The sequence below is a fragment of the Rhinolophus sinicus genome, linkage group LG04 (genome assembly GCF_036562045.2).
Source record: "Rhinolophus sinicus isolate RSC01 linkage group LG04, ASM3656204v1, whole genome shotgun sequence".
In the NCBI taxonomy this organism is placed as follows: domain Eukaryota; kingdom Metazoa; phylum Chordata; class Mammalia; order Chiroptera; family Rhinolophidae; genus Rhinolophus; species Rhinolophus sinicus.
The window spans coordinates 21,789,939-21,807,199 of NC_133754.1; the positions used below are offsets into that span (position 1 = coordinate 21,789,939).

General features: G+C 31.4%; 1 protein-coding gene across 1 annotated transcript in view; it reads right to left on the minus strand.

Moving 5' to 3' along the window:
• Positions 1–202: 202 nt before the first annotated feature.
• The window catches only part of KLHL1 (kelch like family member 1), a 301,848-nt gene continuing 284,789 nt past the window's right edge, over positions 203–17,261 (minus strand). Inside the window, exons 10-11 of the mRNA XM_019751890.2 lie at positions 7,156–7,327; positions 203–1,358 (exon numbers count right to left, since the gene is read on the minus strand). Coding sequence (XP_019607449.1) covers positions 1,299–1,358; positions 7,156–7,327 — 232 coding nt within the window. The 3' untranslated portion in view covers positions 203–1,298. The remainder of the gene's footprint in view (positions 1,359–7,155; positions 7,328–17,261) is intronic.

The following is a 17,261-nucleotide window of genomic DNA, read 5'->3' on the forward strand; positions in this document are numbered from 1 at the left end:
GTCTCAAGTGAGTAACAAAAGAAGAAAATAATAATTAAAGCTTGTATTTGGTGTAAGCATAGTATTTAGGAGGAAATAACTTACGTTTTGGTGGAGATACATACTTGAATTTTGAAAAGTTAAACAATAAAAATTGCCTATCTCTGAAGTATATTTTATCAATATTTTATTCAGATACGAATTAAAATTGAAGATACACTGATAAAAGCAAAGTTTCTATCATTTATTAGTTGTATTTAAAATTTACATACATCTGTTGAGGACATTGTGTAATGTTTCTACTTTATGCTTTAAACAATTACAAACATTTGGCATAAAATAATGTGCATGTCAATGTAACAAGTTTGAAAAGTGGGGATGAGAATCTGAAGTTTGCCTTTGTTCTAGCAATGATCATTAATACTCCAAATGAATGGGTCATTGAAATATCTCTCAAAATTCTAAGTTTGTTTATAATAAACAAAATTCTAAAGGATTTCAACATGCAATGGATACATATATATATATAACTTTCAGAATAACTAACTTCCATGCTTACACTGAACTCAACTTAGGGCAAAAGCCCATAATTATACTGATTCTTTGGCTCAGTGTGTTTAAAAGCAAAGCAATGTAATGTGGTAAGCCTAATGAAAACACTCCTTTGTGTTCACTAGCTCCAGGTTGCTAATAGGGTTGCAATAAAATTCAACCATTACCTCTGATAATATATGCAGCTTCAATTAGCAGGACAGTTTGTTTTCTGAATGCATGAGACAAGCATGAATCTGTTTCTCTAAGTGTCCTTGTGGCTTAGGAAAATGAAGGAGAAACATTATTCTGCCTCCTGGTATGACCACAACTGATTAGGAAAATAGTAAGCCAATCAGATTCTGTCAGATGGAAATACCATGTCTTCTAATCTTGCCAATCTCTTGGATTCTGCCACAGATTATAAAACAATTGAATGAATTGTAGTCATGAAATTATCCATATCACAAATATCAGTCTGTCCTTTTAATTGCTCAAGAAAAACAAGCCTTTGGTAACTCTAGTTGTTGTATGCTATGATACAAAACAAATTACCAATAACCATTCCTGAACTAACTAATACATGGCCAGATATCGTTTCCATAGCAGTTTGGTATTTTGTTGTTTCCTGTAGTTCTGTTTGATCTTCTACCTCTTTTGAAATCAGTAGGTGAATCTGCAGAAATCCTTGCTCTTGAGGAGTTTTTAATATCAGGAAGTTCTCATTCTTGCCCTCTGATATAAAAATAACCATTCCAGCAAACAAAATCCCTCCAAATAAAAATAAGTCAAGGTTGCTTGATGACTACCACACAGGCACCTGCTCTCCCAATATTCAAGGAAGCCATCTGTTAAAAAAGATGAAACAATTTAAGAAAAATTTTACTGTTGTGGAAAAATATACAAATTGTGATGTATATTTAAAACACTTAAATTCATGAAAAATCATAAATAAGTGTTCTTATATTTTCCCAATTTAGCCACAAGTAGCACAATAAAAATGAAAGAAAAAAAAAGAAAATAGCATTTACAAAAGAGAAATTATTTTTAATTAAAATTCTTAAAACTGCAATCAATTATGTAATTTTTAATAAAAGTAATAAAACATTTAATGATTTGTAGGGAACTGAAGCTACTATAGAGTTTTTCAGCAAAGATTTATTCTGGAGCTTGCATGGACACATATGTGCAGATATTTCATAATGATAGCTTGGAATACATTTTAGATGAAATAGCTATTACACTTATTGAAATCATTTTGAAGTTATTTCCCTTGATATTATACTGAATTAAATGTGTTATTCATTCATTTTAAACAGAAACATACAATGAAGTAACTTCAATATTTTCTCATAAATAGGCCATAATTAAATTGGTATAGGGTTTATTTTAAGCATTCCACCATATGACAGCCATTGAGATGAGAACTGAGATTTTTTTTTTAAATCATGAATATGAAATTGGCTGGAAATATATTAAAAACAATAACTTTTACAAAGTTGTAATGAAAATTTATTCTGTGGAGATAAGCCAGGATTATAATAATTTGAGCTTACTTTTTGAAATCAATGATTTTTATTATAGTTTTCTAGAATAATTTATGCACATAAAATATCAGGGTAGATGAGAAATTGCTAGATATTATTTCAAACTGAAAAGAAAGTGAATAAAATGTAAGAAATAAAATAGCTAAAAGCAAAATAACCTCCGATCACATACATTATCTTAATGATTAATAAAAGACACGGTCTTACTCTTTAAATATGAGAATTATCACCATTATCTACTCGTTCTTTTAAATGTACTTATTGTTTCCTGCCATCCCTGTGTAGGTTAAAACAAAAAACAAAATTCTTTCCATATGACATGTTTATTCTTTTCATTTAATGCAGCATTTTTTTAAAAAGCTATTTTAACATATCTCGTCTTATTATAGATAATTGCTCAGAATGAGAAGAGGGAAGAAGAATGTGAGTACATTAATAGTATACTGTGTGTTAAGAATAATTTTTATAGATCACCACAAACACCTTCATAATTTTATCATGTATTGTTATTTCCTCATGACTGTTGTGTGAATGGAGTGTCAAGAGAAGATAATATAAATCCCATAACATCAATGTTTACAAACTTAAATGTATCTGACTCCAAAATGCACACACTTTCCATTGTTTCTCTTTTAGTTTCCAATGATTTTCAAGTGTTGTTTCACATCAGAGTCATCTAAAGAACTTTAACAAATTATATGTGCTCAAGTCTGACTACTATATAGTGATGGGATGAGTATTGGGTAGTTGTATTTTTGCAAGTACCCTCTCTCTGATGTGCATTCAATATTGAGAAATATTGTGCATAGCTTTTAGATACAATACAGAATGAATACTTTTACTTTATCTTTGTCTACACCTATATCTCTATATATGCATGCATGTGTGTGTAAAAATGAATCTCTTCTTTTTTCCAAAAATGCGCTATCTCTCCTCTGTTTCCTGTCTCAATAAATGACACCACTCTGCTCAAAACAGAAACCCAGAAACGCCCATGACCCTTGGTTTTACCTCACTCACTCTTACATAAATACTCATCAAGTTGGTAAGTATCTCTCCAACCAACTTAATTACACCCTTTCCTACTGTCTTCAACATAATTCTTGTTACAGTTTTACCCTGAGTGTGAAAAGGAGACGGATAAGCCACCCCAGGATGTTCTACTGTTATGACTTACTAGTATGAATTAAAGGCACTTGAGAGATGGGTGATGTGGAAGGGACACCATTCTTACTATCCTTTGCCTCCTGAAATCAGAAGATCTTTCAAATGAGAATAATTTTGAAATCAGAATCTCCCATTTGAAAGGTACTCATTGTGTACCAGGAGGGCAGAAGACATCTTTGTTACCTCAGATATGGAATTTAGGGCCAAAACGGTGTATAAACAAAACTTGTTACTTCACAATATACTGCCACAAGCACAAATCCCTTTGTCTTGTCAATTCTTCAAAATTTATTGTTTCTATATCTAAAAGGAATAACAGCTCCCTGCTTTGGTCACTTCTTTTAGTCCCACATTTTTATAGGGTCTCATACATACAAAATTAAATTGTTTTTTTCTCCTGTCAGTCTGTCTTATATCAATTTAATTATTATACCAGCCAAAGAACCTAGAAGAGAAGAAAGGGAAAAATTCCCACCCTAGTGAATTAGTAAATTAGTAAAATAGTAAAAATTATTAGTAAATATTTAGTGAATTAGTAAAATATTTTCCTAACAGATTTCTATGACTCCAATCTTATTTTCTCCTAACCATTTTTATGCATCCTATCAAGTGTAATTATTTCAAAACACAGTTCTGATGATTTACTCTCCTTGCTTAAAATTCTTCATTAACTCCTCTTCAGCATTATTGTAAAGTCAAGATTTTATAACATGGTTTCTGTCCCTAGACCATATAGTCCCTGTTTATTTCTCTAAACTGATTGCTCACCACTTTATTTCTTGCCAATGAAACGTGGCATGTTTTCTCTTTCCTGAACAAATTGTTTCTTAAACCAAACAGGCCCCCATATTTTCATCTGATTAGCTATTACTCGTCTGTCAGGCCTCATGCTACATATCATTTCCTGAAGGAAGATTTCTCTACCCAACACACTTAGGTTCTATCATAATACTAAGTATTTCCCTTACTACAGAACACATCATGCTATTTGATATATTCTATAGAAATGCATTTTAAATATTTAAGAGAGCTTTTTTGTCCCTTTCCTCCCTTGGTCCAACTTTATTTTATTTTATATATATTTTTAAAACTCTGCCTTTCTCTCCCTCCAGAGTTATACCTATCAGCCTTAGTATGCTAACTTAAAAAGGTTCACCACGGAACCAGTTAGAAAAAAATAGCTGAGGCTGTAGATATCTCACTAAGTCTTCCTTGGAACTCGTTCTCTATATCTCATATATGTATTGTGTGTTAATAAAGTAAACCCATGCATAACAGAGCAAACCGATTTGCAACAGTAATTCTCAGTTTATTTAAGAAACATGCTTATGTCTCTTACCCCATACTAGCAACTATGCTAATCTTTGGAGTTATGACAGTAAATGCCATACTATCTTTGTTTCTTTACAACTGCAAGTGGAGGCCGCATGACAGCACTATGAGAGTATACCAAGAGAACACATGAAAGAATTATTTTATCCAGGCTAGGGGAAATAGAATAAAGTTATTTTTATGTCTTGAAGCATACATATCTTTTTTCAAGTCAAATGCAAGAAATAAACCCAATGTTAAATGACACAGTTAATTTGACAAAGTCAAGTTTACTTAAAACACACACATTTATGCATGTGTTATCTGTAAAACTAACTAAGGCATGAATCTAGCAATTCCCCCCATCTATTTCCATTATTTCCAATAGCTACCTTGGGGAATTTTCAAAATATGCATTTTTGGATGATTTAATATAGTTTGATTATTTATTCTAATTCTTATCCAATTGGGGGTGCTGATGATGCTAGGGATAACCAGTTGAATTTGTCCATTTATGGGGTAAATGAAGGGAAAGTGACAGGAATTATCCAGCAAACATAGGAATTTTTTTCTGGTGGCCTGGGATCCTGAAAAGTTCAAAGGGATTTTGTGTAAATTTGCTGACCTTTCCTCAAAAGTCTTAAAAATATTAATAATGAAATGATATGGATGTAAAATCTTAAAGTTATTTAAGAGCTTTAAAAATTGATGTTTGTTATAATAAAATAAAGTTATTTCAAAACATTTTAAATACCACTTTGATGTTTGTAAGATACTATATGATCTAACAGAGTGTTATAAAATACAGAAGTAGGAAAATAGTCTTTAGTAGGCTTTTATCTATTATTACTTTGTATATTATTTTGATTTCAATTTTAGGAGGAATGATAAGCAAAGTGGTTCATTATTATAAATATATAATGAAGATATTGTATCATTAGTATGGCCATAAACTCCCTTATTTAATGTTCATTTGTAAAAGGGGCACTTTTAAAATGTATGTCATTTAACATTTCCTTAGCAAATTAGCAATCATTAATTCATGTAGTGTTTCCTTTGTAAACACTAGGGACTCAGAAAGGTAAGATGTTAAAATATTTCTGCTAAAATTTTAGTGCAGTAATTACTAGCTTCTTTTACATTTGCTACTCCTTGGAGAAAGAATGCTTCTTCTCTCACAACTAAAGTAAAACCTAGAAAATCACAGGCCCCAGTTCTTCAAATACTTCTCCTTCTTTGTTCCATTCTACTTTTGTTTTCTTCCTCCTTAGCCAATTTAATCTATTTTCATTGAATCAAAGATATTTCCCTTAGGGAAGAGTAAGATTCATAAGGTGAGGTACCTTAGTCTGGCCATTCGGAATTTGGTTTTATTCTTAAAAGTCAGCCTTTTTAAATACTGTGTTTCAGCACATATCAAAACTGAGACAATTGAGGATGTTACATATCTTTAAAACTAAGTATTTTTAAAATAAATTTATTTCAATCAGTGTTCAAGTTCTTCAACTAAATTTTAGTCAATTTCTGTGACCAAAAATAAAACCCTCCACCCACTGAGGAATTTGAGGAGATGAGGTTATTATTCTGGTTTAACTAAATGAGGCTTTGGGATTTCACTGCACCCATTGATGGAAACTGTACAGTACCTTGTTCTTAGGTTTCTGATGAAGGAGAAAAATAATAGAAATATTCAGATATTTGGAAATGAAAGAAGGTAAAGAAATGAGAATTTGAAATATAAGGACACACTCCCGCCATTCCCACCATTACAAGCAAGGTCATAGTAACTATATATCAGGAAGTGTTTTCTGTTATAATTAAGTTGCCTTTCCTTCTTCTTCCCCCAACATTCACACACACCAACACAAATCCTCTATGTGACCAGAATGGGAGCTGCTCTATTCTAGTATGATCCTGAGTCTATAGCTAGTGTATATTCAAGGAGTAACACCTCACCTAAGATCAGACAATGATTTCACTCCATCTTATAGGCCAAAGTGATTGTTCAGAGGTGAGTGTTTTATACATGATGGACCTTTCAGAGCCATTTGTTGTTTGATTTTTTTAATTAACAAGAGTTATTTTATTTTCTGTTCATGGCTGTGACAGTTACTACTTGGAGCTTCCAGAAGCATCAACCCATGGAAAATTTTCTCTACAGTAGGCAAGAATGGACCTACCAAAGATTGTCAACCAAAAATGGGAGGCAGAAAGTTGATTTATGCAGCCTTCCATCCTCTTATTCCAGTTTTGTCTAAATACCAAATATTCTAAGGTTAGGGTTTTGTGAACCAATATGTTTCACTCTATTTTTTGTTTTAGTTAATTAAAAGTCAGTTCCTGTTCTTGTTATTACTCATGATAAAGCGGCAGTCCCACTGAAGCATGAATGTCACTTTTTAATATAAACTGTAGTACAGTATAGAATACATAAAAGAAAAGTACACAAAAACATGTGATTTAGTGAACTTCTTACAAAATGAATAAGACAATGGATTAAATTACTTTGGGTTCAGAGTAATTTGACTAGCTCGATTACTATATGTATGCCTCTCCTCCAAAGATAGTAAATGTAATACAGTCTTATATTTGAAGTAAATTATGCTGGCAACAGTCTTACCTGTGTCCACTCATTAGTTTGTGGATCATAGGACTCCATTGTGTTGAGATATGTTTGCCCATCATAGCCGCCAACAGCATATAATCTGTCCCCAAGGAGACAAACTCCAACAGCATCTCTGGGCATACTCAAAGGAGCCACCATGGTCCACGTGTCTGTTTTAGGATCATATCTAAAATGTAAGGATAATAGGACATAAAAAATTCTACTCACAGTCAATGTTTACTATACGAATACCCTTTCAGAAGCATCCCATGAGAAAAAAAAAAAGTTTTTTTTTCTAAACATTCAATCATTTGAGCAGCTGTTCAAGTTCTAACATATACAATGTGTGGTTCTCTGGACTTTAAGGTATTTTTAAAATATACCTAGACTCTTATTTAGATGGATAAAAAAGGGTATCATGATTTGTTTCCAGGAGGAAAGAAATAATTTTCATTTAATAAAATAGGGTATCGTGATTTCTTTCCAGGAGGAAGTCAGATATATAAATAACTATATTCCACAGTAGAATGAGGTTCTTTAAAATAGATATAAGCAAAGTGCTATGGTAAAGAAATATAAGTAATAGTTAACAATCTGGGAGAATTAGGGAATTCTTTGCAGTTGAATTCCTTTTTAAACCAGATCTGAAAGTCTAGCCTAAATTTGCTAGAAAGAAAAAGTTTGTGTTAAAGAACTGAAGTGTTAGTACAAATGTATGGCTAGCTTTGAGGAGAGCAGGTGTGCAGTGTGGCCAAGTTCAAGGATGTATGAAGGAGAAGCATTCCTGAAAGGTATGTTTTGATCAGTTCGTGGATTATTTGACTTCTAGAGTGAGACGGTGTTTTGCGTTTACTCAACAGGAATATAGGGAGCCTTTGAAACTTGGGAAAATAATTACAGCATGAACAGAACTGTGTTTTAGTGACATTACTCAGGATTTACTGGGAGGAAGAGATTGGTAAATCAACAGAATGAAGCAGGGGCCCCAACTTATTATTACTGAATTTAAGCCAAAATAATTTAATTTTCAGAAAGTTTGATTACCATACTTGGCATACAGATATTTAATATTTTGAGAGTCAAAAATCTAAAGAATATTTTGGTGAATGAGTTTTACTTCAGCTAAGCATGAATGATTAAACCACTACATTGCCTTTAATCAATAACTACGTGCTCAGATACAAAAATGAGAAAGCTAGTAAGAAACCTGTAAGGTAAATATGAAAGAAGACTGGATGATAATACTTATTCTTTCTTTATTTTTTCTTTCTTTCTTTTTCTTTCTTTCTTTCTTTCTTTCTTTCTTTCTTTCTTTCTTTCTTTCTTCCTCTTTTTTCTTTTCTTTTGTTTATTTATTTATTTTTTTTTAACACAGCAAACATATAGTTTATTGGAATGACTATTACAAAAGAAATGGTTGGGAAGACCCCAAGGATCTGGAATTTATATTTCACAGAGGATATTCATGTTACTCAAGATTTTACATGTATTTGTACACCATGGTTGAAGGAGTTGTAACAGCCAGGATGATAGATATATGAAATGAGAGATTGGTTGAATGACTGCAAAACTGGGACCACCTTGAAGCATAAGCTGTCTAACAAATAAAAATGTACTTTCACATGCTGTAATTAATAAACGCAAAAATCACAAAGAGACACAGGCACATATAGACACACATAAACGCAAACACACAATCTATGCCATCAAAATCTTCTTTAAAATAGTTAAACTTTTACCATGAACATTTTGAAATTTATAGATTTAAAAAATGGGACAAAAACAAAGAGGAAAGAAAAGACATAACAAGGAAATTTTGGAAATTTTAATTCCAGGCATCAGACTTAAATAAAACATTGTTGAAGTTGCTAGCAACTGTGATAATGACATTTTGATTATGCTAAAATATAAAGTCCTGATCATTTTTCATGGTTTATGGGATGAATTCAGAAATATTTTGAGTTAAAGTGACATCTGTAAGAATTTATTTAAAACCATACTTCAGTAAAAAGGAAAGCACAGTGAAGGCGAATGAATGAATGAATGAATGAAGAGTGACAAATCGGTGACGGATGTTGAAGCTGGGTAATGAGTGCAGAGGAGTTTATTGTATTGTTTACTTTTTTGTTTGTCAGGAAATGTTTGTAGTAAAAATAACTTTAAAGGAAGAATGCATAATATACTTTAATTTCAGTGAATAGTGAAGATTCTGTATATGCTATTCATTATTCAATAGAATCCAGTCTGCCTTTTGTCATAATTACTTACACAGCTTTTTCTGAAGTCATATTTTAGTCATCATTTAATTGTTATGCCACTCTAAATTGTTTTTCAACTGTCTACAAAGCAGACTTTGTTTATCACTTTGCAAAGAGGCAGAAAAACTGAAAACAAAAAACAAAAAACAGCTAACACTAGTTCACTAAGCAATAAAAAAATGCATTTCTGAAGGTTTATGAAACTTCAAGTGAAACAAATATTTAAATAATTCTCAAATACTCTTGTTCCAGGGGAAAATAAGAAAACATTAGTATGAACTATATTTAGGTACCCATTTAGAAATAAATTTCATTTCTTTCATATTTTACAACATTTTTCAAAGGAATTTAAAAAATTTAGCGCATTCTTCTAAAATACCTAAATCTTTGAATTAGAGTACCTGTCTTCAGTGATAAGTAACATACTTCACATATGTAATAACAATCTTTTAAATCATATCTGCAATGGTGATATTTAAATGTATATATTGTTAGAAAAATCAAACCAAACAAACAAACAAAAAAACAACAACTGAGTACAGCATTCTTCCCTCCCATACACACACTCTCTCCTTGATACTTAGGAAATAATCACACAAATCCAAAATTACATACTGACGGTTATCCTTGTTCTTACATTAATGACTCAAAATTGATTTTTCTTTACTCAGAATTTTATGGATTCAGCTCTCAGCCTAGGAATATACAAAACTGCTATCCAAAAAAATGAAATAAACACCTTTTACTTTTTTTTTTTGGGGGGGGAGAGGATTCAGATGTATAAACATTTTGCAATTACTATAGTGAACTCTATCACGATATTTGACAAAATTTAGTTCTAAGCTTTTTTTTAATTTTTTTTTTTTTTTTGGTCTCTGGTTGCCTGTTTATTAAAAACAAAAAGAAACAAACAAACCAAAAAAAAAAAAAAAAAACAGAAAAAAAAAAGTGGGTCTGTCTTTTGCGTTTAGGCTGTCTGCGTTTCCTATATTTCACCTTGGCCTTCATAGTCAGAATATGAGTTCTAGATCAGGGACTCTATTAAAGTTTATAGTCCTCAGGCAAGAGAAGTACCAGTATATATGTAGTGACTAAAATTTGCTGTAAAGTGAAAACTTGCTGAAGGCATACTGACAGAACAAAAGTTGGTTTCTCATTGAAAATCCCCATTGAAGTTTTTGAAGTACCATGAATTTTCAAACATTGTAATTTCCAAAACTTATGGATAAGAATTGATCTTAAAATATTTAAAGGTAAATTATTTTAAATATTAAAACATTACTTTGATAACAAATAAAATTGAAAATGTCCATTTTACTAAATTTGTACAGGCAGTATTCAGCTAGAAAGCAAATTAAACAACATAGGAGTGATTTGTAGCCTTGTATGTTTTCCTGTAAAACAAAACAAATAAGAAAACAAAGACAGAAGAAAAGAGACAAATGAAGATCTGTGCAATGATAATGGACAAACAGCTCTGAAAGAGTGGTTTTTAGATGTTTAGTAAATGAATTATACAATCTCTATATGAATTGATTTTAATAAATTATTTACAAGTTAAGCAATTACTAGTGGCAGTAATACTGGTCAAAATTAAATAATTTTATTTTTCCTGTAAAGAAAACCAACATCTACCAGGTTTCATGAGATTATCAAAAGAAATATACCTTAATTTTAGAAATAGCTACCTCATAGAATTGGAAAATAAATTAATTCTCTTTTTTTAATTTATTTTTTAAATTTATTGGGGTGACAATTATTAGTAAAATTACATAGATTTCAGGTGTACAATTCTGTATTACATCATCTATAAATTCCATTGTGTGTTCACCACCCAGAGTCAGTTCTCCTTCCATATATTTGATCCCCCTTACCCAAATTAATTCTAATACAACTAATTTTTAAAAACTGCAGAATAATTGAAATAATGCTTCCATAAACATCCTTGTTCAGATGTTTTCACATATATGCATTTCTAATAAGTATTTAGGAATGGAATTTCTGGGTCAAAGAAAATTCATATTTTGAAATGGGGTGGATACTTTCAATTGGTATTACAAAGAGGCTGTGCCAATTTACACTGCCACCATCAGTGCAATGAGAGTTTCAATTGTTCTACATCCTCTCCAACGTGTATTAAAAATTACCATTAAATGGTAAATGTGGTAATACGTGCTGTTTTCATTTTAACCTTTCTGGTAAGCCATGGTAGGACATTGTGGTTTTAATTTTCATTTGTCAGATGACTAATGACATCAAGCATTTTCCCAGAAAGTCATTGCATATTTGGATGTCATCCTTTAAAGAGCTCTTGTTCAAGTCTCTGCCAATTTTTCTATATTTTTAGGTTTGTTTTAAAATGATTTCTAGAATTTCATGATTTGTTAGAAACAAAGCCTTTATTGGTTAGATGCATTGCAAATATCTTTCCCACTCTCTGCCTTAAATTTTCACTCTCTTAATTCTGTCTTTTGAATAAAGACATTTTAACAGTAATACTTTTTTTATGAATGACTACAGATGCAAGTTAAGAAATATTTATTGTGAAGATAGTCTCCAATTTTATGTTTTAAAAGCTTTTTTGTTTCATGTTTTGTATTTATATCTCAAATCAATTTTGAATTGATTTTTGGTGTGATATGAGATGGGAGCTGAGACTAATTTTTTCCATTATGAGATATGCTCTTTTGCCTTTGCAATAAATCAAAATTCCTCAGATGAGTGCTTCCTATAAAGAAAATCAACATCTACCAATTCTCATGAGATTATTTGTTAAATACATGAATTTAAGTCTGTAAATTTTTAAGAATTTCCTTAGCTACATCTCGTAAAGTTTGTTGTATAATATTTAATTATCATTCAATTCAAATTATTTTCGAATTTGATCTAAGTGCTATTTGGAAGTATTATGCCTAATTTCAAAGAGTTGAGCATTTAAAAAAAATATCTCTGTGTTATTTATGTTTAACTTAATTTCACTTTGATCAGAGAACATGTTCTGTGAGATGTCAAGCTTTTGAAATTTGTTGAGGTTATTTTCTGGCTAAAATTGTTAAGTTTTGGTAGATATTTCATGTGTACTTAAAAATAGTGTTTATAAGTGTAATTAGTACAGCAATACAATTATTTATACTTTTTTTAAAAGTTGTACATGTAATTAACTAAAATGTGGAGAGAAAAATAATTTCCATTTCAAACCTATGATTATCTTTCCTGAAAAATTAATTCTTGGAAATCTCTTAGAAGAGAGTTAGTTTGATAAAACATACATGTATGGAAATTGATTATTTTCCTGATAACATTTATTGGATCCAGTTTTTGCACCACCACAGATCTCCACAGCTTGTCTACATCCCTGGACTTAGCCCAAGAGTCCTTAGAAACTATTCAATCTGTACTGTGAGCAGTAAACCCTGGTGTCTTTTGGTGCCCCTGTTTCCACTGACAAAGGGCCCACAATGACAGTGCCATCTGACAAAGGGACATGGTTACAATTCAGACCTGCAATTTTCTCTTCCCTAAAAGCTGAGAAAGGCATCAGGTTAAATTACCTCAGCGGGAAGAGTTAAAAGAAATGAGCATTTTGTGGTATTTTCCAAGTGATTTACTACAAAAAGAGTAACTGGTAACAAGTAAAGCTGTAAAATGAGGATGAACTATAAATGTGTACATATACACATTTATATTTCATATGGGATTTCATTTATGAAATCATATATATATGATTTCAGATCTATCTATCTATCTATCTATCTATCTATCTATCTATCTATCTATCTATCTATATATGATTTCAGTATGGGAAAATCACTTTTAATATATAAGCACAACTATAAATTGTAACTTTGCTGGCTCCTATCTGATGAAGCATGTCTCTTAGTGGCATGCTCTTGAGAAGTTCACTTTCACCTCACTATGACTAGCAATGGCCAATGCAACATGAGCAAGTGTGATGCAAGCAGAGGCTTGATGAGTAATTGCGTTCTATGTTTGTCCTTACAAACCCCCTCCTCTGGGACTCCCTCGTCTTGGAACTCCAGCCACCCTGTGGTGGAAAATCCAAGCCACAAAAGACCAATAGAGGAGAACTGCAGTGCTCTGGGTGAAACCTAGCTGAGCTCTCAGATGCCACCCAGCCCTAACTGTCAGCTCTGTCAGAGAACCATCTAGAATATTCCAGCCCTGTCATGCTGAAAATGACTGCAGCATTAGCCAATATCAACTAGAGTAGAAGAACAGCCCAAATGAACCCAATCAACACACAGTATCATGAAAGACAATAAAATGGTTATTTAAGGCCACTAAAATTTTAGAATCATTTGATAATCAGAAGTATATCAATACAATAGTAAACAATATCATGACAAAATATATATTTACCTTAAAAGAAATGAAAAATATCTCCATGTAAAACAAATATTGGAAAACATTTGTAAAACATACGATATACATATGGTTAGGATCTATATCCACCATTTATAAAAATGAACAAAATAATTGCTCTAAGCTTGTTGGTTCAAACCACTGTACCAAAAAAAAAAAAAAAAACAAACAAACAAACAAACAAACCACACACAAAAAAACAAACAAAAAACAACAACAAAAAAAAACTTATAAATCCTGGTAGAATTTAAGAACAAATGATCCAATCCATCACATGAACATTAATCTATCCATTGATTTATTCAGCCAATATTTTTAAGAATTCATTATATGTTATATTCCTGACACATAGAGCTAGGCATAGTTGGAGAAACAGACACAGAAATAGATTGAAATTCTGTTAGAATTTAAACTTCACTAGAAAGTATATCTCAACAAAACATAAAAAGAATCAAATACAGAAGTCAGTTTAATAAGCAAATTTGAGTGGCAAAGTTACTGATGAAATTGCTTTAGTTTATGATTTTTCTCCTGACTTTCCAAACCATCTATAAGAAACACTATTCCTAAATTAAGAAAATAAAAACTTTAAAGTGGTTTAGAGATCCAAGACAAGATTCCTTAGTTTCAAAATCACTCACATGAATTATTCTGTAATCAGAATATACTCCTTAGCACAAGATCTTCCACACATTACGTATGGAGTATGAGTTCCCTGTTTTGATTCAGCTGCAACAAACCTATTACTTGTGGTCACATATGAGGTGAAATAGTTTTGAGTTGACTATCTATCAATTTCAACCTCATGACAGAAGGGGAAGAAATCAGAACAATGTTAGGAAAAAAATCATATTCTCCATATCTTCTGTGTGTTTCAGACTATCATGTTGATTATAGCTTAACCACTTTTTTTAAGTTGTAGTTTTTTAAATTGTATTTATTAATATTCTTCCAATTTCCCTTAATATTTTTCATGCACATATAATAGGCACAGAAAGATTGAGAAAGAAAGATGGGGTAATTAGATTTCTGCTCCTTTTTCAATACCCCTTGTTTATTTTTTTATTCAAAAATGTTGTAAAATGTTAATTTGATTTTAACTTCTCTGTGAAGGTGTATTCAAATATTCTGTTTTTGCTTAGGCTATATTCTTTCCATATACTCTTCTAGGTTGAAGAGAGGATAAATGAGCTGTTGAAAGAACCAGAGAAAGCAAGGACAAGATACAAACTCGTCCACTCCTCTGTGATCTAGTATTCTCAGTAGAGCTATAATCTGTTATCAATCAACAGATCATGGAGCATACCTAGGAGAACTAAATGCTAATTAAAACTCACTTTTAAAATAAATACCATTGACAGTTCAAAACTAAGGAGCAATATATTATATAAACACTTTATCTACTACAACAGAAAACTATTACTAGCACTGTGAGCCCAGATTATGTAATTTTAGATAGCCTCTCTCAACATGAAAATGAATTTTACAGTTTGATACCAGGGTTGTGCTTTCCATCTACATAGGATATGACATGTTTCATCTATTTGTGTGCATCTACCTTTTCACAGAATTATTCTTCTCCTTCTTTCAAAGCATGTGGGCAAATTATCATTATGCCAGCTTTTCAGGCAGAATATTTAAGGACAACAGATTATTGTTACTCCCTGTGTCTAGCTGACCATGTCAAAGATAACATTTGCTTCATAAGTCATTGAGGCAAATATGTAATACACATATATAAATCAGTATAGCTGTTGTATCATTAATAAGTGTAGCATATCTGATAAGGGCCCTATATATGTGGCCTGTCATATCCATCTTTTGTATATATGTCTACCGAAAATTGGAACATAATCTGTTATCAAACGAATAACAAAGATTATGCATGCACAGTAATGTAAAAACAGTATCAACGATAAACTAGTTAGTCTTTTCATGCTATATTTTATTGTTGCCTGGCTCCAACAATAAAATCTTAAGAGGAAAAAGAAATATGCTATTAAAAGTGTAAAAGCTCCTTCTTAACATTTTAACTTTAAACTATTCGAGTAATTACTGTTTTGTAGAAAATTTAGGATCTTGCATATGTCAAAACATGAGTTAAGAATTAATATGCAACATAGGCACAAGATAAGCATCCATAATTTAAATAAAAAGTAAGTCACTCCTTTATCATCTATTTCACTATTTAGAAATGCTATAATTCTTAAATTATGTCTGAACCGAAAAAGATAAAATGATAAAGAGAAATGGAAGAATCTAAAATTCCATTCTTACCTTATATAGTTATGTTTTTGATAATTTTTAAAGAATCGTTTAAGTAAGTGAATAATATATTTATCCCTGCATATCAAGGAAAATCTTAAATTATTTATTTTTTAGCAAAGATCTAAAGATTATATAAAACACTGAGCCATGCCTTGACAGTAATATATTAAACATCATAATTTAGATGACTTTCTGATATGACTACAGTAGATTTTGGTAGAGTTTGAAGAAAAGTTTTATATTTTTTGTAAGTAATATATCAAAAATAGTGATATTTATTTTTAAGTGTTTGGATTAGAAGACATAATGATATAATGTTCAACTAACATATGAACATTTAGTTAATATGTTAGCCACCTTCAAAATTTGTCTGGCTACTGACTATATGCCTCAAATATATGTAAATAATTGATATCCAACCTATGATGGTGAAAATGGGTATTCACATGCAAATAAAGAACTAACAAACAAAATTCTGTCTTTATGTCTTTACATCAGTCCATCCACCCATCCATCCATCCATCCATCCATCCATCCATCCGTCTGTCCATCCATCCGTCTGTCCATCATTCATTTTAGCTATCATCTATCTAGTAGTCTATATAACTACCTACTTATAGTATACCTTAAGATGCTTTTTCTTGTGAGAAATTTGAGGCCTGTTTTTCTTAGTGTCTGACTGATTCAATACATGTTTGTTGAGTGCTTACTCTGTGCCAGGAATAGTGCCAAGTGGAAGGATGCAGGCATAGACAAGCTAATCTTGATTATTACCAGCACATAGAACCTAGTTTAGTGGAAAAAGTGATGTAAAACAAAAGATTATTTTCACTACACTATTGATAATTGGCATAAATAAAAATTCCGTTGTGTTTTCAGATCAAATCTGCATCATGAAAAGATCCCTTTGGCTACTATAAGGAGAAAAGACTGGAGAAAACGAAAATGGGTGTTACAAAGGCACTCTCAGTGCCTGTTATATCTTGACATCTCTCTCCTAACAGGCCTTGTCACTGGGATGAAGATTCGAGGGCAAAAGTGGTTCTGATCTGTTACTGGCCAGCGATGGAACTGATGCCTTCCAACATATTTTCTGATCCATTGCCTGGTTTCTAGTTTTGTCTCTAATCTTCAAATTCTAATGACTTATTTCTTTGTCTCTTTCTTCTAATACATTTTAAGCACTATTTAGCACAGTGAAAAATACATGCA